This window comes from Molossus molossus, unplaced genomic scaffold, assembly GCF_014108415.1.
Source record: "Molossus molossus isolate mMolMol1 unplaced genomic scaffold, mMolMol1.p scaffold_m16_p_6, whole genome shotgun sequence".
Lineage (NCBI taxonomy): Eukaryota > Metazoa > Chordata > Mammalia > Chiroptera > Molossidae > Molossus > Molossus molossus.
Genome location: NW_023425399.1, coordinates 96,694,348 through 96,717,120, shown reverse-complemented (window position 1 = coordinate 96,717,120; position 22,773 = coordinate 96,694,348). Strand labels below are relative to the sequence as shown.

Sequence of the window (22,773 nt, the reverse complement as noted above, 5' to 3'; positions counted from 1 at the left end):
TGTCCCGGCGTTTCGTCCCCCACCTCCCACCCGCAGAACTGCAGGCCAGCCTTCGCGCTCTCGCGCTGCGGGCCCAGGGGTCGGACCTGGCCCGCTGAGGCAGAGCACCGCGCTGCGCTCCCGCGATCCCGGCCGACCAGAGGGGGCGGTGCGCGCCGCTCCGGGCACACGGGCGGACCGCGCCCGGGCCCCGCTCTTCATTGGCTGCCACCTCCGCAAGTGGGGCGGGCCGGCGCTTGGGGCACCTGGCATTGCCCCTCTCGGGGAAATCGGCAGATGCCGGGCACTGGCGCTTGGAGGTGAAGGCATCGGAGGGAAGGCCCGGGGCCGCAGCCGAGCTCCCTGCAGCCAGCCCTGCCCTGCCCGCCGCCCTAGTGCTTGGATGCCCCTTACGTCGGCCGTGCCAGCCGGAAACTTTGCCCCAAGAAGTGCCCATCCGCCTGACCGCCTAGTCGGTCGTGTGCCGCCTGGGGCCCCGGAGCCCCGCACGTGATTGCGGGGCCCCCAGGCGCCCAGCGCCTTCCACGCCCCGCCGCGTGCAGGCGGCCGCCAGGATGCGCTACGCGGACCCTTCGGCGAACAGGGATTTGTTGGGGAACCGAACTTTGCTCTTCATCTTCATCTGCGCCTTCGCCTTGGTGACTTTGCTGCAACAGATCCTGTATGGCAGGAACTACATCAAGAGGTGAGAAAGTCCGAGTGCGGGTGGGAGGGCATGGAGCCCGTGGGTGAGCCCCAGGTGGCGTCTGCAGCGTCCACCCGGGCGCCCCCGGGGTGAGCGACGCTGGGGTCCGCACTCAGTCCCGAGCACCGCCGCGTTAGGTTTGGTCACCGCGGTGCTCTGAAGCGCATCTCTCCTCCCAGCCAGAAGAGAGCGCCTGCCCGGCGCGGGCCGGAGGGGCCCAACAACTTTGTTCTGTTGTGGAAAATGGGGGACAGATTAGAATTCTCAGTGGCCAGGCTGATAATAAATCCATTTGAATGCCCCAAGTGGCCTCAGGGGCCAGATTGGTGTCCCCCAAATCTACAGTGCCGTGGCCATTTGTTTGGAGGGGAGGCTCCCGGGAGTGGGAGGCTCAAAACCAGAGTGGATTGCCTTGCGAGTACTGAACTTGTGGGGACCCTGGGGAGAAAAAGCATCTCCCCCTCCCCAGGAGCGTCGGGATAGGTAGGGTGATAGTGGGCCGAGACGACGCGACAGGGATAGTGAATTTACAAACCTGGGGTCTGTGAAACTCACAACCGGATCCCTTCTGAAACCTACGGTCCTTTCTCATCCTTACACAGAAGGTTGGAGCTGCAGCTGAAGTTAACCCTCCCTCGGTTGAGCTCTGCTCCTACCCCACCCTATCCCACCCCACCCCACCCCTCCACCAAACTCCATTAAGAGAAACAGCAGTAGGAGTTGTCCCTCGGAAGCTGGGGCCCAGCCTCAGTCCCTTCTGCCCGCTCTGCAGGCTGAGGAGAAACGCTTCGGGTTACTCTGCCTGGTGTCAGGGCCTGGGATGTGCTTGGCCCTACGATAGCTCCGCCCACACAGAACCTCCAGTGCAAAAAGCCCACCTCTCCTTTGGGCTGGAGGTTTTTTCCTTTGTCGCCAGTGCCTCCCTACTTTCACCGCCCCTCCCCCAGGCCGATAGAAAACAAAATGCCTCTCTAGCTATGTAAACATCCTATCTCTTCTCTGAACTTCCAGATAATAAAACAGTTGTTCTCTTTCATCCTTTGGGTTTCACATCAGTCATCTGTGGCCCCCAATCTGGGCTGCACGTTGGAGTGGGAGAGGGTTGCTGCGGGTCTGGCGCTCAGAAGTAGGAAAGCCAGTAGTCCATTCCCCTTCCATGTACCAGGGCTGGGGAATATGAAGCCCCATGTCCTGGACATTTACTTCCAGGCAGCTACTGCTCCTGCCTTTCCCAGAGAGTGTTCTCCCCTGGTGGAAGGCAGTTGATGAGCGTGGTGCTGGCGGCTTTAAAGGACATTTTCAGAGACCCTCCTAGCTTGCTGGAGCCCATTGGGCCTGCTTCCTCTTTTGGTTACTGCCTCCCCCCCCCCCCCCATGTCCCTATGCAAGGACACTGGGCCCCAAACGGCCTGCTGCAGCCTTCCCCTGCTGCACTCCTTCCTCAGCAGGGTGGCGCTGGGTTCCTGCCCCCTGCTGGCGCCTATCCAGAACCGCAGGGGCTGCAGGGATCCCTGCTGCCTTGTCAAACGTGGGAGAATATCCATGACCATGGCAAATGTCAGCTCAACTACAACTGCTGCTCTGGCAAGCCCTCCCCGGCCCTGGGTGGGTGGATGGGCTAGCTGCCCGGAGTTCAGCAGCATGCCAGTTGCTTCCCATCCTCCCTCACAGAGAGGGGGACCCCTAAGTCTCAGATCCCTCACCCCCGCCTTACTCCAGGGACTTGGTTAATTCAATCAAACAAGCAAAACTTGTATATGCCTGATTCTGGAAGGGAGCCAGAATGATGTGCTCCTGGTGTTCAGGGGGATTGAGTTTTGTTTGGGGCAACAAAATGACCACAAATGAGACAGTTATGAAGTAAATATTAAAATGGCTGAGGAGGGAGGCACCCCTGGGCTGAAGTAGTCAGGGAAGGCTTCCTGGAGGAGGTGGAACCTAAGTGGGTCCTTGAACATCCAGAACTAAAGAAGGCAGCAGCAAAGGTGCAGAGATGTGGCACCAGCTCCTCTCACTTCTCCCGTGTCTGACCCTACCCACACTGCAGTGCTTGGCCTAACAACTGGTTAGTCCTTTGTGGAGCCACCCGGACCCAAACCAGGTTCTTGTTCTAACTGCTAAAGTTGGATGCTTATCTCTTTAATTTGCAGTCTTTGTTATTTTCTAATGTCAACTTTTAAGTTTATACAGTTTCCTCTAAATACATCTCTACTTATAGCCCTTAAGTAAGGGGATGATGATGATAACAACTCAGAATTGTATTGCATTACTCTGTGCCAGGTCCTGGTGCTTTGTGTATAGCATAATACTGAATTGTAACAAGTCATAGACACTATTATTGTTCTCATTTTATGTTGAAGCAGCTAAGGCACAGCGAGGTCAAGTAATTGTTCAAGGTCATACACAGAGTAACTGCCAGAAATACTTCCATTATTTTGAATTCCAAGTGTTTTTTTACTTCCTATTATCATTCATTTTTTTTTCACTCATAAATTTAAAGGTGTTCTAAAATTTCCAAGTACTTTTTTTTTTTTTGTCCTTTTGAATGTTGAGCTCAAATGCATTGTAGGACAACATGGTATTTCTGATGCTGATACCTTGAACTTTGTTGAGATTTGCTTTGTGGTTGATTTTTGTAGGTATTATGTATGTATGTACTTGAAAAAATGTGATTTTTCTCATTATTAAGTGCAGTATTCTTACATGTCTGTTCAATCAAGTGGTTTTCTATTTTTCAATCATCTGTATCCTGGGGTTTTTTTTTTGGTTCTGATTGATCTATCAATTTCTAATAGATGTGTGATAAAATCTTTGTCCATGATAGTGGATTTATCGATTTCTCCTATCAATTTTTACCTTATGCATATTGAAGCGATATTATCAGATTTTAGATATATTGTCTTCCTCATGAACTGAATCTTTTATAATGTAGTGATTTTCTTTATTTCTAGTAATGCTTTGAGACATTTTGTCTAATATAGGGAGACAGCTTCTGTTTGGGTAGCACTTGCTTGTTGTAATAATATAATGGCCATTATAGGGAAGCATGAATTATGCGGATTGGCAGATGCCCGGGGCAGCTACTGGCTTTAGAACTCATCTACTTCTTCTTTCCTTGTCAGATTATGCATCCATTTAAGAAGGCATTTTATACACATTTTAATCTTAAGTGTTTTTTTAGTGGGAGATGTTGCGGAGAGGGTTCCCTGGAAAGCAGGGGACCGGAGATTAGAGTGGCATGTTCAGTAAGATGTGTTTTTGGGACCCACACGTGAAGAAGGGAGACCAAGCAGCCATGCAGTCCCAGAGCAGGCCCTGGTCACCCCACAGGGGGCCCTGGAGTGTAGCCTGGAGGTGCCGAGGCCAGGCCTTTAGCCCTCTGTGTTGTTTTCAGTCATTGGATGCGGGCTGCCTCTGGAAGAGGGTGTGACCTTGGCCAAGTGGACTCTCCTTACAGGAGATTCCCAGAGGGGCCCAGAGCTGGGGGCCGCCAGCTCCCTGCACCCCCAGCAGGTGAGGAACAAATGCTTCACTCCTGAAGGGGCACCTGCCACAGAGGGTTTGCCATCTGCCATTTTGCCAGAAATAGAAGTCCTTGGAAGTCTCCATCGCCTCCCCTCCCCAAACAAAAGTCTCACGCCCTCTGGTCAGTCTGTGCCTGAAGCCCCTCTCTTAAAGGAGAGCATCGCCCGTCAGCCAGCGCTCTCTCACCCACATCACAGCTGTCCTGACTCTGTGCCTTTACCACCCGGTGTCCCACTGCCGTGCCCTCCCAGCTGCCTCTCTGCCAGGCCAAATCCTGCTTCTCCTTCAGTGCCCAGCCGGTTCTGAGTTCACAGTGCCTGTGCTGTCTGGACTCAGCACATTCTGCCCAGCGCTGTCCTCTTGCTTTCCGTGTGACTGCACAGGGCACAGGAGCTGAGGCTGGGCTCTTTTGTCCTGCCTCTACAGAGAGGACTCTCCTATACACTCTTCCTTCCAGCTTTCCTCTCTCCCGCACCTCAAGGGTGTCGATCTGGGCTACCTGCATGTGGCTGGTGCAGGCCTGAGACTTCAGGATAAGAAACTGGGTCAAGGAAAAGTACAGCCTGACTTTGTGCTGTATCCAAAGTGTATATTCAAAGTGCTGTCAACCGCTGAGCCAACTGTCTCCTTACCCAGGGACAGAGACTTTGGTTCCACCGCCCTGAGAGACAGGCACAGCACCAGGAGATGGGGACCATGGGACAAAGGATCAGTGCAGGGGAAGGTCTGGAAGGATGGTGCCTAGCGGGGTGGAGGTGCAGGTGCAGGTGCCCCAGAGAGGAAGAAAGAGCTGAGCTGACGGCCGCCTGTGCTGACGGGTCTGTCCTGTGCTGCCCGAACAACTAGTTTGCTAGTCAGAGCAAGTTCTTACTGAGTGCCTGCTGCAGGGCTGGGACTAGGGTGAGGCAAGGAGGACACCAAGAGGCTCCTTCTTGGGCGTCGACCCTGTCCTCTCACGGTCTGAGAGTGGGACCACCCTCAACTTGGTGTCCTGGGCGCCTTGCTTGCCTCGTCTCATCCTGGCCCTGCCTGCTGCGCCCAGCCTACAGCAGGTGTGGATGTTACCTTCCCGTCCCGTTCCAGGCCCACAGAGCTTCCTTCTCACTCTGCTCCCTTGCCCATCCCTCTCTCTGGTCTTCTTCTTTTTGACATTTATACTTTCTGGAAATTTTTACCTCTTAAAGGATCCAGCTTCTCCTGATTTACCCAGGCTCATTCATTTCTCATCTGATAATCTCTTACCCAGTAATTCTCTTAACCCTATGTGTAGAGATTTCTGCACACACACACAAATACAGGTGATGGATTCATCAGATGATGATAATAATAATAATAATAATAATAATAATAATTAACATTCACTAAGGATTCATGAGCCAGGCTCTGACCTAAGCAGATAATCCCAAATGAGGATTATATCATTTAATCCTCACAAGAGTCCTGTTAAGATATAATCATCCTCATTTAATACTTACTCAGAGAGGGTAAGGAACTAGTATAAGTCACACAGCTTATGCATGACCCTTTTAAGAGATGTTTTATTCATCTCTGAATGCCCAAGACCTAGCACAGTGCCTGACATTAGTTGTTGAATGAATGGATGCATAAAAAGGGAGTCCCAAACTTTTTCTAACCATCAAGGAACGTCCCTGAAATACCCATTCAGCTTTGTGTTGAGGGAGAGGAGATGTTACTAAAGAATTATTAGGTATGATTCAAGTCCTTAAGGACTTTCCAGAACACTGAAAGAGACAAAAATAAAAAATACGTACGACAATGTAAAATACATTCGTAATTGTGTGGCACAGACTATACATCTTGTAGGTTTCAGAGGAGACAGTAATCAGGGTGGCGAGTAGCCAGGTAGCATCACAGTTGGGGCCTGAGACCAGGGGAGAGCCGGAAGGCTGGCGTGTACTCCTCCTTGAAGTCCATGTTGACCGAATATTTAACAAAGAGGAGCTGGAGGGGCCTGACATCTTCGTAGGAGTTGGGTGCCCAGTCGTGTGGCTCTGGCCCCCAGGGGAGGTTGGGCAGGCAGTGGAGGTCTGGACCGTCAGGCCAAGGGGCAGGGCTGTTTGGAGGTTGGCCTGGCAGGGCGGGCAGGCTCCTCAGAGGCTGGGGGTGGACAGGTGGCCCCAGAGCAGTGCCTGCTTGTCTGGTCTCTCTCTCGGGACCCCTCCCATGCCCGGGTACTCCGTGCACACCCTCCCCTGCCTCTGCCTTGGCACTGCCAGCACTTGGACTCCCCTGGGCTCTGCCCAGCCACTTCTTAGCCAGAGGCTTCTGCAGCACCATGGATGGCCTTAGAATGGGGGGGGGGGGAGGCTTGTCTGCTCACCAGCACCCTGGGTCCCGGGCCTGGGGACTCTCAAGGAGGCCAGGCCTCTGTCTCTCCTCCTTTCCCCTCTGAGGGTGGAGAGGCTGGGGGGCAGCCTGAGGAAGGCCCCCATTCCTCTCCTCCCTCGGGATGTTCTCCCCCGCAGCATCCTTTCTGTTGTCCCCAGTGCAGGGCCCCCAGAAGAATCCTGGGGGTGAACCCACTCCCCTTTCCCCCTGAGGTTCTTCTGGGGGAACGTTAGCATCTGCTGCTTCACAGGGAAATAGCGTGAGTCACTAGTGAGTCAGGAGCGGGCCAGGCCAGGGGGACGCGGACGGACAGTTACTCCCCTTCATCCCACTGAGAAGACTTCCCGGCGGGCAGACCGTTCCCTTCAGTCTGGGCGGGAAGGTCCCAGCACCGTCTCGGAGAGGTGTCTCCTGACCACCCTCCACTCTGACCTGGGAGAGCCGAGGACTGTGGGAGGTGGAGGAGAGCCATATGGGCGCCCCAGGAAGGGCCCAGCACTCACAGACTCCCGGGTGCCCCAGCTGAGGTCTTTGCTCCTCAAGAGATGAGGCCCACCTCCCTTCTAGAAGGTTTTGAGGGACTACAGAAGGGTGGCGCTGCTTCCTTGAACTGATGCTACAGCACCTGCCACCTGGCCCTGACTCCCGCAGCCCCAACTGCAGGGACCACCTTGCCAGCCCCAGAATAAGCCGCACACACCTGCCCCAGGGCTGTTGCTGGCCCTGTCCTCTGCCGGAGCGTTCGTCCCCGGGGCACCTGCTCCCGCAGCACCCCCTCGTGTCCTGCTGGGACGTCCCCTTCTCAGGAAGAAGACCACCCTCTGTGGAGTAGCACCCCTCACCCACCCCACACTCCTCTCCCCCGTCCCCCTTCACTTTTCCCACAGCGTGTCCACCATCCGACCCTTTGCATGGCGCGTGGCCCTGGGGATACATCGGTGTCCCTCTGGTAGAAACAAAGTGTCATTGGGGCGGGGCTCTGGTCAGTTTGTTCCCTGTTGAACCCCAGCACCCAGTCTGGCGTGGCTGTGCCATAAATACAGAATAAGACAACACAATAAATATGTGATGTTTACACATTTATAATAAAATTAAAAGAACGTGAATGGATCAAGGAGAGATCCTCGGTTCGCTGTGAGGTACACCTGCTGATCAATCACAGAAGAGCGTTCATGCATTTGATTTCGCAAGCTTGGTCGGAAGGAAATGGCTCATTGCCTCATTTTCCTTTGATTAAAAAAAGGCTGCACCTCATCCAGCTGGTGGGAAATGTAGTCTAAGGTCCAGGAGGCTTCCGCCCCCCTCAGGTTCGTGCGAAGGTCATGGAGGCTCCTGGGAACAAAGATTGAGGGGACTCCCCAGGCCACCCCAGCCTCAGCCAATCTGCTCAGTGCTCTCTGGAGGCTTCTAGAGCCCTGGATCCAGCCTCCTGAGGTCCCTAAGCTCCAGTCTTTCTGGGTCCTGCTGTCCACTTAAAGGGAGACCTAGGGAACGAACCCCAAGCCACCACAGCAGGGGGACTTCCTGGGCCTGAGGAGTTTTCTGCCCAGCTGTGGGCTCACCATATTCACCCAGCCCTCCCGGGCGCCAGGGCTCTCCTGCTTCTCCCGAGAATGGCCTAGACTTCTTTCAGCAACCCCCCTCCCCAACAGTAAGAGAGAAAAAACTCAAGCTACCTTCTTGGAGTGGGGGAAGGAAAAGACAAATGAATAATGCAATAGATTATCCTCTCAGGAAAGTTAAGTACCGATGTTTTGTGGATGATTTTCTCCTTTTACTTTTATGTTTTTCAAATAGAGCCAACTCAAGGTTATTCTTGTAATAACACCAGCGCAGTCATTTGCGTTTCTGTAACCTGCTCTGTGGAGTGGGAGGGAAAGGGACGGTGATGGGCAGAGCTCCCTGGGGCTCTCACCTGGGCGCCCCCTCTGCGTGCCCTTTGCAGTGGTGAGCATGTCTCTTGTGCATGAGCCGAAGGCTGAGGTCGCTGACCTGGACGACCCCAAGGCATGCTGTGTGCAGCTGACCCCTGGGACCGGAGCCAGAGCTGTGGTAGCCAAAGAACTGACTGGAACTCAGGACTCCTGGGTTCCCGGCCTCGAGCTGGCTGAGAAGTCACTTCCCACTGTCTGCCTCAGTTTCCTCAGCTATGATGATGCCTGAGGCCCACTTTGTCTTCCTTTTCAGACCGAGGTCAGGATCAAGCAAGATGATATCAACAGGGGCTGCCAGTGGGGGTCCCAGGCTGCAAGGGGCATTTGGTCTGCACTGTGTTTCAAGTTTGAATGAATGGTCAGCATTGAACATGTGGGAGAGTAAAAGTCTGACTTTCCAGCATCTTTTGGGAAACTGAACGGAGTGGCATTTTGTTGTGGGGACCTGCCTTCCCATGTGGCAGCAGGGGCCGAAGCTCAGGGCACCTACCCTGGCAGGCAGGGCGTCCACCTCAGTCTGCTTTACCCATTCCCCTGGAGGCCTGGCTTTGCCCTGCTGGAAGCGAAGTACTTTGTGGGAACATGAAGTATTAATGTCTGGTTGGATTTCTATTGGATGTTTCAGCCAGGGTGTGTTACAGTCTAAATGGTCCAAGGAGAGCAAAGGTGATGAGTTGTTAAGGGGAAGCGAGGGTACTACGGGACCATCCCTAACTTCCTGAGCTGTGCAAGGCAAATAGATTTTCTTCTTACAAACAGTCAGGATTCCACTCTCTCTGGTCTAAGGCAATTACCCACTTGCTTTTCATCTCCCCAAATGTTGTCGCTAGCCCCCTTCCATCTCTGTCCCCAAGCTCATGTCCTTATTTACTCCTTCGCTATCATTTCAGCCAGACTTGGGGAGGGAGCAGAGATAACCATGTGTTTTTAGTCCGTTGTGTTAAACTCAGAGGCGTGTCCTTCCGTGTTGGAAACCTAGATTTCATTAAAAGCTCTGCAGTGTGTCTGGCCTCTGAGGACAGTGCTGGCAATCGAGAGCTCTTCTGGTGTAAGTCTCTAGAGGCAGGGACTGAGGGACACACCACATGGGAGGTAGGAGGACACTGTGACCTTGATTGGGCTAAGCCTCAGTTTCCCTGTGTGTCCCATGTATAACCTCAGCTCTGCCAGTAAAGGTGCAATGAGGGTTGGATAGACAAGCGGAGAATACTGCAAAGGTTCATTATCATCATCCTCATGGTTGGACATCACCCTCGTCTCCACTAAGTGTGAGATCAAGGCGATGTGTCACTTGGCACACGACACTATGTGGCTCTCTGGTAGGCAGGCTTAACCCAGCACCTGAGCATGAGTACCAACTGCCTCGTTCTCTTGCCAGAGGCCTCCAGTTTGGTTGGCAGAGTGACGACCAGCTGGCCAATTGGACGGGGCTCTTTAATGTCACGGACGACCCAGAGTCACCCAGCGGCAGTGACTCCAGCTCCAGGTACAGACCCGGGCGAATAAACAGGGAGGGGGAAGGCTGTCCTAGGGTGATCCTACAGCCCCCGCCCCGTGGCTCATCCCCAGAGCTGCCCAGGGAAGAAGCCAGCTCAGCACAGTGGCTCAAAGCTCACTGCATTTTGGGATCTTGACTTGTCTCCTTTGACATGAGGGGTGAGGGCTAGGGTCCAACCACAACAAAGTAGGGAGTCACCGGCCCCCCTCTGTTAGGGGAGGGTTGGAGAGGGTTAGCCTGGGTCTCAAGCCTCCATGTGAGGGTGGGGCATCGGCTCTATACCTGCTGCAAGGACTTTGGATATCAGCCTGCAAGTGTGTATAGCTGTGTGGGGGTGGCATCAGGGGTGGGTGTCAGCCATGGGCTCCCTGCTCCCCTGAAATCCCGCTGCTAAGGCTGCTCCTACTCTGCCCACCAGGGAGGATGACCTTGGCTGGGGAAGGACTGTTTCCATCAAGATGGCACTGAGATTTGACATTCGTACCATCACGTGGTTATTTCTTCTTGATCTGTTGTTGCGTTTGGAGCTAAAATTAGTGATTAAGGGCCCTGCGCATGCTCGGCAGTGGGAGTTCAGTGATTGTTTGCTGAATGAATGAAAATGGAGTGTTCTCGGGCGGGCTGCACTCACCGCAGGGAGGGCATTGCGGGGACTTTTCTCTGACAAGGCAGGATGCCCTCTCTGCTTGGAGCTGGGTGTGGCCGGAACCTGCCAGCCAAGGGTTTCCAGGGGCTGGTTAAATAGCTTTATTTCTTCATTTTTGCAGTTCTAAGTACAGGCTACCTCTCAATCTGTTTCCCTGGGAAAGAGGCCTGTTGCTGTTAATATTGACACCAAAACATGAAACTGACCCTACAGAGAAGTAGTATGTTTATCTTGGACCCCTAATACGTATGACTTTGTTCAATGCTTTGGAAAAGAAAATAGATAGTTCCAATATAAAATAAGTCATTTGGGGAGGTGTCTGCAGACAGGCCTCAGGGTGTGGAGGCTGCAGGCCATGAACTGGGATCAGGGTCTTATTCTGGCCTTTTAGGAGCTCAGTTCTTTCTACAAGTGTGTGCTGGAAGCTCTGGCCAGCCCCCAGCCCCTGGATGTCACCCAGGGACAGTGAGGAGTCCAGAGTTGCCCCTTCCAAGTATTGAGGCTCCAGTGTTGGCCCTTGTGCTGTGTGGCCCGCCCACCCACATGGGGCGTGGCCTAGATCAGTCAGCAAGCCTCTGCCTCCCTGGGGGGCTCAGGACAGAGCTCAAGGAGGAGGGGGCCATTCTGGGAAGCTGACCCTGGGCAGTGGCTGAGGCCACTGCACAAGTACTATTTCTAATTGCCAACGGCCGGCAGTTTCTCTCTCTCCTCCCTCTTTCTGCCGTATGTCTCTAATTTGTCTGCCTCTCTCATCACATCCATTTTCTCCCTTTCTTCCTGCCACCCTTTCGTGGACCACATTTCTTTTTCTGTCCCTATTTTCTGCCTCTCTCCTCCTCCACGTCCCTTCTTTCTACCACCGGCCTCCCGTCCCTCCCCTGTCTCTCCCTTCCTCTCTCAGTGACTGGGTCAGCCTCCCCCTCCTGTCCGGGGCTCCCTCCGGGTCAGAGAGCCTGGCCGTCTCAGTTTGGTTTGAGGACTAACGCACCTTTATTCTACGTTGTCACCAACTGAAGTGAGTTCCTTCCTGAGAGCCATCATTTGGCCAAGGACCCCCTTAGAAATGTAGTGACCACACATCCCAAGTTTTTCTGGGACAGTTCCAACCTCAGACCCGGATTTTTGGTTGACCCCCACATTACCCACATCTGTGAGAACTGACCTGGTGTGGGAGCAGCGTCCGCCCTCCTCAGAGGGGCAGGGCCCCAGCAGCGGACTGGCAGGGCTCGGGGAGGGCGGGACTGGGTCGCCATGGCAAGGGCTCTGCGGAGTGGGGTCCGTCATCCCGGGGCTCGCCCTCCGTGCCAGAGCAGCGACGAGGTGGTGATATCATTCACCTACTAGTAACTCAGCACGTGCCATGTTTTGCTGTGTGTAGTTGTGTGATGTGTTGAAGTATGGTACAACCTGCGTCATTCATTATCAACACAGTTGGAAGGGAAGTCAGAAGGTACCATTATTATATAACCAGAGGATAAAGAAGGGCAAGAAAGCAAATGACCCATAAATCGTAGAAATGACCCAGTAACCAGGAGCCACAAGAGAAGGAGCACGTCCCAAAGACCCACCTGGAAAGTGGATCACAAAGGACATTTATGTTCTCTTTGGACACAAGCTGGGGAAGGGCCAGCCCGAACTAGAAAGTGGGCGAGTTATGAAACACACATTGACATATAGCTTTATGAATTTCAAGTCTAAGTCTATAAATGTTGTCCAATGAGCTTCTCGGGGAACTGCTTTAATGAGTAGATAGGAATAATTTTTAATCAGCTAGTGCTTCTATTTAAATGGGTGCTTTGAAGAAGCAGGAAGCTCTTTGGCAGGTCTCATCATGTTCCCATTATGTGTTCGTGTTTCCGTCTCCCCACTAGACAGCGACTGGGCCTCCATCTGAGTTCTCAGCACCCAGTGTGGCACATGCCAGGCAGTAGGTGCTCAATAAGTGTTACTTGAATAAAAGAAGGAATGAAGCAGGGACCTGGTAAAGTCTATTGGTAAAAGAGCAAACTTCAATGCCACTGAATTCTCCCTTAGAGATTTATTCCTTTGGATTAAACCTTGTCCTCCCCTGGCACTGTCTTTGAAAATTAATCTCCAGACAGGGAATACCCTTTGGAATCATAGACCCATTCACAGTTCGGAATGGTCAGAGAATTTTCTCTTGAGAAGAGCAGGGAGTAGGGGGGTCTGAGAGTTCTGTGTGGCAGGGAGGGAAAAGGGAGACGGGGTGGGGGAGGGGTTGTAGAAGGAGAGGGGGCATGAAAGTAGTTTATATACTTCTGCAGTAACTGACTGAGAAACCCTCCACACACCCGTCCTCCCACACACCCCTCCCCCCACAGAGCTTTACAGTTCTGGGAAAAGTAGATGGGGAGGGGAAGGGGAAGGGAGGGGGAGCATTGTCCTCCCTGGCCAGCTGAGTGCTTTGACCCCTCTGGCCTGGCCAGCTGCCCGCTTGCCCAGTGACCACTCAGAGGGCAGTGGAAGGCAGCAGTGCTCTTGGTGGTCTTGGTCCTGCTGGGTAAGCAGCATTGCACCCCCTGCCTCAGGACATCCCAGGGAAAAGACCCCAGTCACGGGGGCTGAGGGTAGCTGAGGCAGGAGCCCCCAGGCACGGTCTCAGCCTGGCCCATAGCCACAGCACGAATGGCTTCACTCAGCTTCTTCCAACTGCACCCTGCTCCACATCCAAGTCCCGGTCCTCCCACCCCACCTCCTCCCTGAAGCCTTCCCGATAGCCCCTTTCACTCGACATTCTGTCAGATGTGCCTGCACAGGGCTATTTCTATCATGACACATACAGAGAACTCTGGCCAGTGCACATAAACCCTTCTGCGTTGACTCGCATTCCTAACCGCGAAGAGCCTCCGGGCCCGGAGATCTGGGCTGGACCCCTGTGCACGTGGGGTCTTGTGGGCCCCCCAACTTCAGAGCAGCCCACAAGTGTCCTAGCTAGCTGGCCTCATCGGCCCCTTCTCCCAGACTCTGCCTTGGCCCTCCTGGTCTGGGATAGGGTGGCAGGAGGTGGCGAGCAAAGACAACTTAAGGGGTACTTCTCTCTGCGGAGCTGGGATGGCATTTTTCCTATGCAGCTAGGCTTCAAATTGGGGTACAGGGGCTTCCTAGTGGAAGGATAGCACCAGCCACAGGAGAAAATAGCGAGCCCCAAGCTGAGCGTCGAGCACCGGGGCCAGAACCCTTCTCTCGGGGCTGAGATCTGTGTATGTGTCTGGTGTGCACTGCCCGGCACCGGGCTTAGAATAGGCGTATTTCCAAACAGGAAGGAGCTTGATGGAATTCAGTTTAGCACTTTATTGTGCTGTATTAAATTGTTGCCTAATTGTTTCAAGATAGTCTATAATTAGGTAGAAGTTGTGTGAGCCAGATGGCCGGTGCTCCAGGAGCTCGGTGCAGTCAGAGTGCTTCCGTGAAGGGGTGAGACTTGGCAATACCCACGGCCAAGGCGTCTTCCTGCATTGAATACTCACCCTCAAACCTCTGGGGTGGCTACCATCATTACCCCCCTTGATAGATGGGGAAACCAAGTCACCACTTGCGGGTGGTGTGCAGAGGAGCTGGAGCACACCCCATGCAGTGTGACTCTGGGGTCCCAGCACTAACAGGTCACGCTGGACAGAGGAATTCTGCCTTCTGGGCTGTGGACAGTCATCCAGGGTTGGGTTGGCTCCTTAGCGTTCCCTCCCAAGTCCTCTCATTCTGTCTAGCCCTGTCCTCAGGCCTGGCTGTTAGACTAATAAAATGGCCATGTTGACTCAAGTGGGTAATTACCCACACATTCCCTTCCTATCATGACTGTTGTCATTAGCGCCATAGGAGGGTGGTCTGTAGGACCCCATTTCCCCTCTCCTCTTTCCCACTTTTTATCTCTGTGTGTCACCCCCTACCCCAGTCCCTGGGCTTAGTATTTCCTGATTATTAGCCCCAAAGTAGACTCCCTTCCAACCTGCTCCTGGAAAAGGAGCCCTTGCTGGCAAGGTTACCCCAAGGGAAGGAACTGTCCATGGTGGACCCCCAGATGCGGTGATGCTGTTGGGGGCCGGGCGGCAGTGGGTCTGTCCACCTGTATTGTGCGTGCAGGCTGGCTTCACACAAGCCTTCTTACTTCTGTGGAAAAGGACAAAATTAACACCTAAGTAAAGGGACAGCGCTCTCTTGGGCTCCTTCCAGCTGGGAAGAACCAGAGGATCAGGCTTGGCAGAGTGTCCTGGGCTGGGTGCTGGAGAGACCACAGAGGTGGCACAGCTCTCCCCTTCCCTCCCGAGCACCTGTGGGCTGCCTGGGCAGGCAGGCTGTTGGCATCCTGACAGTCCTCGGGTGTCATTCCTCCAGCTCCCTGGGCCCCTGATCATTGTGGCGCGTGGTTGAGTCTGAATTGATTCTCCTGGGCAAATAACCCCTTATGTGAACCTTCCTCTGCCTCAGTTTCTTCTTCCATAAAACCCCCACTTTGATCAGTCGTTGGTGGGGTCCCCTGAGTGGATCTCCCAGGTGGAGGCTGGCCCACGCTTCACCCCTGACTCACAGCTGGGTAGGGGAGGCTTCCTCTTGGGGGCTGCGTTTCCCGATCTGATGATCACCGGTGCCTGTCGGGGCCCCATCCCTTCCTCATCCCACGTCAGCTCCCCGAACCATCTGTTGCTCCCTTCAGCAGCCATCAGACATTCTCCCCCTCTCTTTCCTCATGGCTCCCATGCTTCCGGCATCCGAGACCCTCTTTAAGAATTTTATACCCGTCACCTGGCGAAGGCAGGAGGCTGCAGAAGGGAGTGAGGATGGAAAGAAATGGAGACAGAAAGGAAAAGGGTCTGGGTGGGGCTGGGAGGACCAGGCATCCACCCAATAACCAGTTTAGGGGGCACTCAGAAGAGAAGGCCCCCGAGGCTGTCCCCCTTTTCCGTTCCATGGAGCCACGCGTACCCATACCCCATTCATCAATGACCATGACGGAGGGCAGGGGAGGCTGCCAAAGGAAGCCGACCTTTGGTCTGCAGTGACTGGGAAGACACAACAAGGAAGAGTCTTCCAGACAGAGACTAATCCAGGGGAGAGAGAGGACCAGATCATGTCCCTGGCACCAGATGGAGAGGACACCTGCTGCGGAAGTCGAAGTGACGAGCCTGGTGAGATCATCTAGGAAGAGGCCACTAGGATGCAGCTCATGGCTCGGGCACCTGCGGGGACGGCGGTGAAGCCCCAGGAGCAGTAGGACAATGTGCACAAGGAAGGTTGACCAGACATCCAGGGGCTCCCGCTGATGAGCTGAATTTTGCAGGGCTCCCTGGTCCCCAAAATAAGACCACCAAATATGTGATCTTGTAGGAATGTGCTAGACACATGGCCTGGGGCCCTACAGAATTGCTGGTTGGGGGAGAGAGGAGTGTCACATTAGGCTTTGTCCTGACCCCCAGGTCCCACCCCGTGCCAGGTGGGACACTTCAGTGAGGCTCACACCGGGACAGGATAGTCACAAGGCTGTCAAGGGTTGCACTCAGAACATCAGGCTCTTTCGTTTTCAGTTCTGATGTCTCCAAACAGCTCAGGGGATTCCTGTGGACAGATGAGGAAACTGTGGCTCAGACAAGGCCATGGTCCAGGCCCGGATCCGAGCCAGGTCTCTCCACCGCCGGGAGGGGCACTGTCTCCTGGCAGCTGTGACCTGCGGTTGTTGACAGCCAAGCCCTTCTTGCCTCTCTCTGTACCAATTTGGGAAGACACTCTGGTCCTTGGAGTTGTCGGGCTGCAATTTTCCAACTGAATTCTGTGCATTTGCCCTGGCGGGTAGTACGCTGTCTCCAGGCAGTAGCTGCTCTGGTTCTAGAAATAACACAGAGCTCACTGAAGGGGGCTGTGGGCCTTGGGCTGGGGGGCTGCTCACTGAGAAAACCCCAGTGACGTGGCTCTGGCTTGTCAGTGTCAGACTTGAGTTCTGGGCTCTGGAACCTGAGGTTCCCTTTCTGTGCCATCATTTAATAGCCAAATAATGGTGGGCAACTTACTTTACCTCTTGCAGGCTGAGTCGTGGGTATAAAATGGGGGAAATAATGCCTGTCTCGTAGGGCAGTTGGGAGGATTAAATGAGACAAAATTAAGGGTTTCTATCAGGCGGCCACATACAATTGTGCAGGGCGGGCACTGCACAGAAACACCCACACATACGGCGGTGCAGGGTGGGCACTGCACGGAAAAACCCACGCATACGACTGTGCAGGGTGGGCACTGCACGGAAATACCCACGCATACGGCTGTGCAGGGCGGGCACTGCACGGAAACACCCACACATACAGGGGTGCAGAATGGGCGCTGCACAGAAACATCCACACATACGGCGGTGCAGGGTGGGCGCTGCACGGAAAGGCCCACGCATACGGCGGTGCAGGGCGGGCGCTGCACGGAAAGGCCCACGCATACGGCGGTGCAGGGCGGGCGCTGCACGGAAAGGCCCACGCATACGGGCGGTGCAGGGCGGGCGGCTGCACGGAAAGGCCCACGCATACGGCGGTGCAGGGCGGGCGCTGCACGGAAAGGCCCACGCATACGGCGGTGCAGGGCGGGCGCTGCACGGAAAGGCCCACGCATACGGCGGTGCAGGGCGGGCGCTGCACGGAAAGGCCCACGCATACGGCGGTGCAGGGCGGGCGCTGCACGGAAAGGCCCACGCATACGGCGGTGCAGGGCGGGCACTGCACGGAAAGGCCCACGCATACGGCGGGTGCAGGGCGGGCGCTGCACGGACAGGCCCACGCATACGGCGGTGCAGGGCGGGCGCTGCACGGAAAGGCCCACGCATACGGCGGTGCAGGGCGGGCACTGCACGGAAAGGCCCACGCATACGGCGGTGCAGGGCGGGCACTGCACGGAAAGGCCCACGCATACGGCGGTGCAGGGCGGGCACTGCACGGAAAGGCCCAGCATACGGCGGTGCAGGGCGGGCACTGCACGGAAAGGCCCAGCATACGGCGGTGCAGGGCGGGCACTGCACAGAAAGGCCCAGCATACGGCGGTGCAGGGCGGGCACTGCACGGAAAGGCCCAGCATACGGCTGTGCAGGGCGGGCACTGCACGGAAAGGCCCACGCATACGGCAGTGCAGGGCGGGCACTGCACAGAAATACCCACACATACGGCGGTGCAGGGCGGGCACTGCACGGAAAGGCCCACGCATACGGCGGTGCAGGGCGGGCACTGCACGGAAAGGCCCACGCATACGGCGGTGCAGGGCGGGCACTGCACGGAAAGGCCCAGCATACGGCGGTGCAGGGCGGGCACTGCACAGAAAGGCCCAGCATACGGCGGTGCAGGGCGGGCACTGCACAGAAAGGCCCAGCATACGGCGGTGCAGGGTGGGCACTGCACGGAAAGGCCCAGCATACGGCTGTGCAGGGCGGGCACTGCACGGAAAGGCCCACGCATACGGCAGTGCAGGGCGGGCACTGCACAGAAATACCCACACATACGGCGGTGCAGGGCGGGCACTGCACAGAAAGACCCACACATACAGCGGTGCAGGGCGGGCACTGCACAGAAAGACCCACACATACAGCGGTGCAGGGCGGGCACTGCACGGAAAGGCCCAGCATACGGCGGTGCAGGGCGGGCACTGCACAGAAAGACCCACGCACACGGCGGTGCAGGGCGGGCACTGCACAGAAAGACCCACACATACGGCGGTGCAGGGCGGGCACTGCACGGAAATGCCCAGCATACGGCGGTGCAGGGCGGGCACTGCACAGAAAGACCCACGCACACGGCGGTGCAGGGCGGGCACTGCACGGAAAGGCCCAGCCAAGCGGCCAAGTGGGGCAGAATCCAGCTCACTCTCACTTGAGCTTTGTACCAGGCACATGGCTGATTCACCTGGAGAACAAAGGTGCTTTTCCCTAATTTGTGCAGAGGAGCCACACCCACTTGGGTTCCCTACCCAGAGGGGAATAAACACTCTGTGGTTGTTGGAGACTCTGCACCAGGCTTGACAGGAGCCAGGAGTGTAGATTGCTGAGCTGACAGCGGCCCTGCCCCGGGGCTGGTGGAGGCCTAACAGTGTGCTCCCTGGGCCTGTGTTCCCTTGGACAGTCAGCGTCTGCGAGGAAGGGGGATGGTAGATAGAAATTTGAATGCAGGGGCCTCATCCTCTACCAGCCAGTAGTTGCTGGGGCTCAGAGTACTGTGGCCCCCAAGGGAGACCCCATGGTCCTGAAGAAGCTCTGGAGGGGGAATCAGGCCAACAGGGGAGCCCTCTTGAGGCAGGCTTGTGGGGAAAGGCCGACAGAATGACAGAGCTAGACTGTCAGCACACCAGACCCTGGGCCTGCTGGAATGAGGCCTCCTTAGCCGGTGAAGCTGGAGCCCAAGTCTGGGTGGGAGGAGGGGAACTAATGTTCGGGCCACCAGGGCTGCCTCTGCCTTCTGCATCTGTCTGCTCACTGAGTGGGGGCCATCGCCTGCGGATCAGGCAGCCAGCGCTGTGCAGCCTTGCCCTCCACAGCCTTGAGGGCACAGAGACAGGGAGCAGGACAGATGCAGCCTGGCACCAGCATCAGACGTGGCTGCCAGAAGCCATGTGGCATCTGAGATGAGCTGGGCTTCTGATCTGACCGACTGGGACTATTTATACCGGTGACGTTCCCAAATGTGATGCCAGGGTCCCCTCTCCTTTGAGCTGCACAGAGATCGTCTTTCCAGAACTGAAAGAAGAGACCGTCACGAACTCACCTTGAGAGGCGAGTGGAGTTATGAAGGTTGTTGAAAGTGCTTCTCAAAACCTTCTAGAAGGTTAAGGGGAAGCTAGAGCTGTTTTGAGGGAGACCTAGGACAAAAGGGCATTTACTAGTGATTCTCAATAATAAAACAGTCATAACCCCATTATTGGAAAGTGTTTTTAAAATCACTTAATAGTGGGGAGAAACCCACTATTAATATTCTGTTGCAGTCCCTCCCTATCCCCATGCATTCACATAGGTACATGTAATTGTTTTTGGAGATCATAGTTTTGTAACTCGGCATTTTCCACTCAATATTATCATGTGAGCCTCTTCCTGTGTCATTACACACAAAAATTTAAGCCTTGCCCTGGCCAATTTGGCTCAATGATTAGAGCATTGGCCCTTGAACCACAGGGTGTTGGGTTCGATTCCAGTCAAGGGCACATGCCTGGTTGCAGGTTTGATCCCCGGTCCCGATTGGGGTTGTGTGAAAGGCATCCAATTGATGTATCTCTCCTACATTGATGTTTCTCTCTCTCTCTCTCTCTCTCTCTCTCCCTCCCTCCCTTCCACACTCTCTAAAAGATCAGTGGAAAAATATCCTCTGGCGAGGATTAACAACAACAACAAATTAAACCTCATTTTTTTCTATCTGCACAATGGTCAATATCCAGACCAAGCAAGGATTTCCATGGCTCCCTCCAGCATGCCGTCCTTGGGCACGTTGTCAGAAGCAGGTCAGAGGTGATCTAGGGTGGCATTGCTTCTGGAAACTTCATTTCCTCAAGTCAGTCATCTTTAGAGACTGATGGAACAGTACAGCCAACCCCTCCAAGCAAGGCCAGGTAGGATGGAGAAGGGAGCAAGGGCTCTTAGTTCTATCAGTTCCATTTTCCAGATGAGAAAATTGAGGCTTTAGACCCAGGCATGGAGCAGTTTTGTTGGCTTTGACTTAGGTACCGCCTGGAGTGTTTTCAGGGCATCTGGGACAGTAGCCCTGAGTGTGAGAGAGATTGTGGTGGGGTGGGTTTGCATATGATAGGTGTGTTCACAGGCTCTTGAGTTAGTTCTTTACTACCTCCCGGGACCTTTAGGTCTCTCCAGAGTCCACAAGTCCCCAGACATCAAAGCAGCAGAAACACAGTTAGCCCATGGAATCTGCAGCAGAGATGGGTGATCAAAGACCTCCCCACGTCCACGCAGAACTCAGCTTGGGCTTTATTCACAGGGTGGCAGGAGAGAGGTTCACTAATAGCAGAAGGAGGATCCAGACGGTGGAGAAACTTCCTGAGTTATTCATCCCTGACTCAGCTCTGCCATCAACCAGCGGAGGGACTGTAAGCAAGTGTCCGACTCCCTGGGCATCTGCTCTCAGCTCTTGCCCTTTAAGCAGGAAAAGGGGGGAGAGGGAGTAAGCATTTCTTGGGTACTTCCTGTGTGCCTGCCTGGCACTGCTTTTCCTGAAATTATCATCAATATCTATCTTAACCCTGTTATACATGTGCTGCATTTTTTTTCTAAATCCTCACCCAAGGATATTTTTCTATTTATCTTCAGACAGAGTGAGAGGGGAGAGAGGGAGAGAGAGAGAAACATCGACGTGAGAGACACTCATCGACTGGTTGCCTCCTGCATGACCCCAACCAGGGCTGGGGACGAACCACAACTGAGGTACGTGTCCTTGGCCGGAATCGAACCTGGGTCTCATTGGTCCGCGGGCCAACGCTCCGTTGCTGAGCCAAACCGGTCAGGGCACATGCTGCATTTTTTTAACTGCTGATTTGACAGATGAGGAAACCAAGGTTCAGAAAAGTGATGGGCCTAGGGTGGCCAGTGAGGGGCAGAGAAGGGATATGAACCCAGTTCCGAAAGCATCTCCACCTGGCAGCCACTAAACACCTGGCCAGGGCCATTGGGGATCATTGTCCTGCCTGTTTCCTTATAGGAATGGTGTTGAGAAAGGGAACCCGAGTGGAAGCTGCAGGCAGTGAGGCAGGACGGCCTCCAGGAGGCAGTGGAGAGACTAGCTGATGGCAGGGAGGTGCTGATTGTTTTAACTTCCTTCTTTATGTGGACCGTTAATCCATAGTGTTGATCTGCCTTGGTTAGTGAGTGGGAAATATTGAGGGAACCTATCTATCGAATTTTAGTGCTGGGCGGGCCTTTAGATATCACCCAGTTCAAACAAATTGTTTTAAGGAGAAAGCAGAGGCCCAGAGAGGGGAAGCAATGTACTCTAAGCCACAGAGCTGGTCTAGAGGCATATCCAAGATGTGCCCACAAGGCTCCCGACTCCCAAGGCACTCTGGGATGGGTCTCCTCCTAATGAGCTCCTGCACCATTTGAATCTGGAGCTTTTCTGGTAGCAGCCTGAGATCATGGCTTCAGATGACCCAGTGGATTCCAAAGGGTTGGTTCCACTGGCTCTGGTTGCAGATGGTGATCTTTGTGATAAGACACCAGACCTCACTTGCTGTGGTGTGACTGGAAACTGACATGAGTTAGAGCCAAGGTCGTGGGCATTTTTTGTGGCCCCGGGCTGACCCTTTGTTCTTAGTTGCAGATAACAGAATCCCTTTTAACTAATTCAAGCAGAAGGGGATTTATCAAGAGTACAAACTAGCTCAGAATCGTTGGAAAGACAGAAGACAGACACCAGGCAGGGCTTCCAGAAATGCCTCCCCGAGTTACATTGTGAAATGAGGCCACCATGAAAGCTGCTGCCTCCGATATAATCATGAAAGCGCTGCCACCACTAGTTTCCAAGAGCCATGCCACCTTTGCCACGTTCCGCACCAGCAAAGCCGTGCTTGAGCCTTGTCATTCTTCTCCAGTGACAGTCCCATGCAAGTGCTTCTGATTGGTTGAACCTAAACTTCGTCCAGAACCCTAGCTGCAAGGTAGTCTGGGAAATGTAGTTCTTTGCTCTCCTGCCTCTGCAGTACTGAAGGTACAGAGATAACAAAGACAGAGCTGCCATGCTCACACAATGGAAGGAGAAAGGGACTATTTTAATACAAAGTTATTTGTTCTAATTAAATGACAGTGTACAGAGGGACCCTGGAAGTGAGGGTTGGGAACATTGGAAGTGGGAGCATTTGAACCGTGTTCTGAATGATCAAACTGAGTTTGCCAGGCATCAACAACACAGGAAGGAATTCAGAAACACCAAGGAAACAGAGAAAAAGTAATATGTTGAGGATCCCCAAGGCCTAATTCTCATGAACTCGGCCTCCATTCTTCTATGACACGAGAACAAGGAGCCGACTTATTTTGTAAATAGGAGCCAATTTGTTGTATAACATGTTTTAAAATATTATTTTAAATTACTTAAATATATATGTATAGTACTTTTAAATGAACTATTGTTATAATTACTAAGAACATATTATGAGTATAATATTTTAAAATATTAAC

The 22,773-nt window shown here is 54.1% G+C and overlaps 1 protein-coding gene across 2 annotated transcripts in view; it reads left to right on the top strand.

Annotated features, from left to right (window-relative positions):
* Positions 1 to 549: 549 nt before the first annotated feature.
* Positions 550 to 22,773, top strand: part of ST8SIA5 (ST8 alpha-N-acetyl-neuraminide alpha-2,8-sialyltransferase 5) — a 43,288-nt gene continuing 21,064 nt past the window's right edge. Inside the window, exons 1-2 of one of the 2 annotated variants that reach the window (XM_036245090.1) lie at positions 555 to 685; positions 9,872 to 9,979. In XM_036245090.1, coding sequence (XP_036100983.1) covers positions 555 to 685; positions 9,872 to 9,979 — 239 coding nt within the window. Of the gene's footprint in view, positions 686 to 9,871; positions 9,980 to 22,773 lie in introns of both variants that reach the window. The other variant, XM_036245091.1, reaches the window with a different exon arrangement.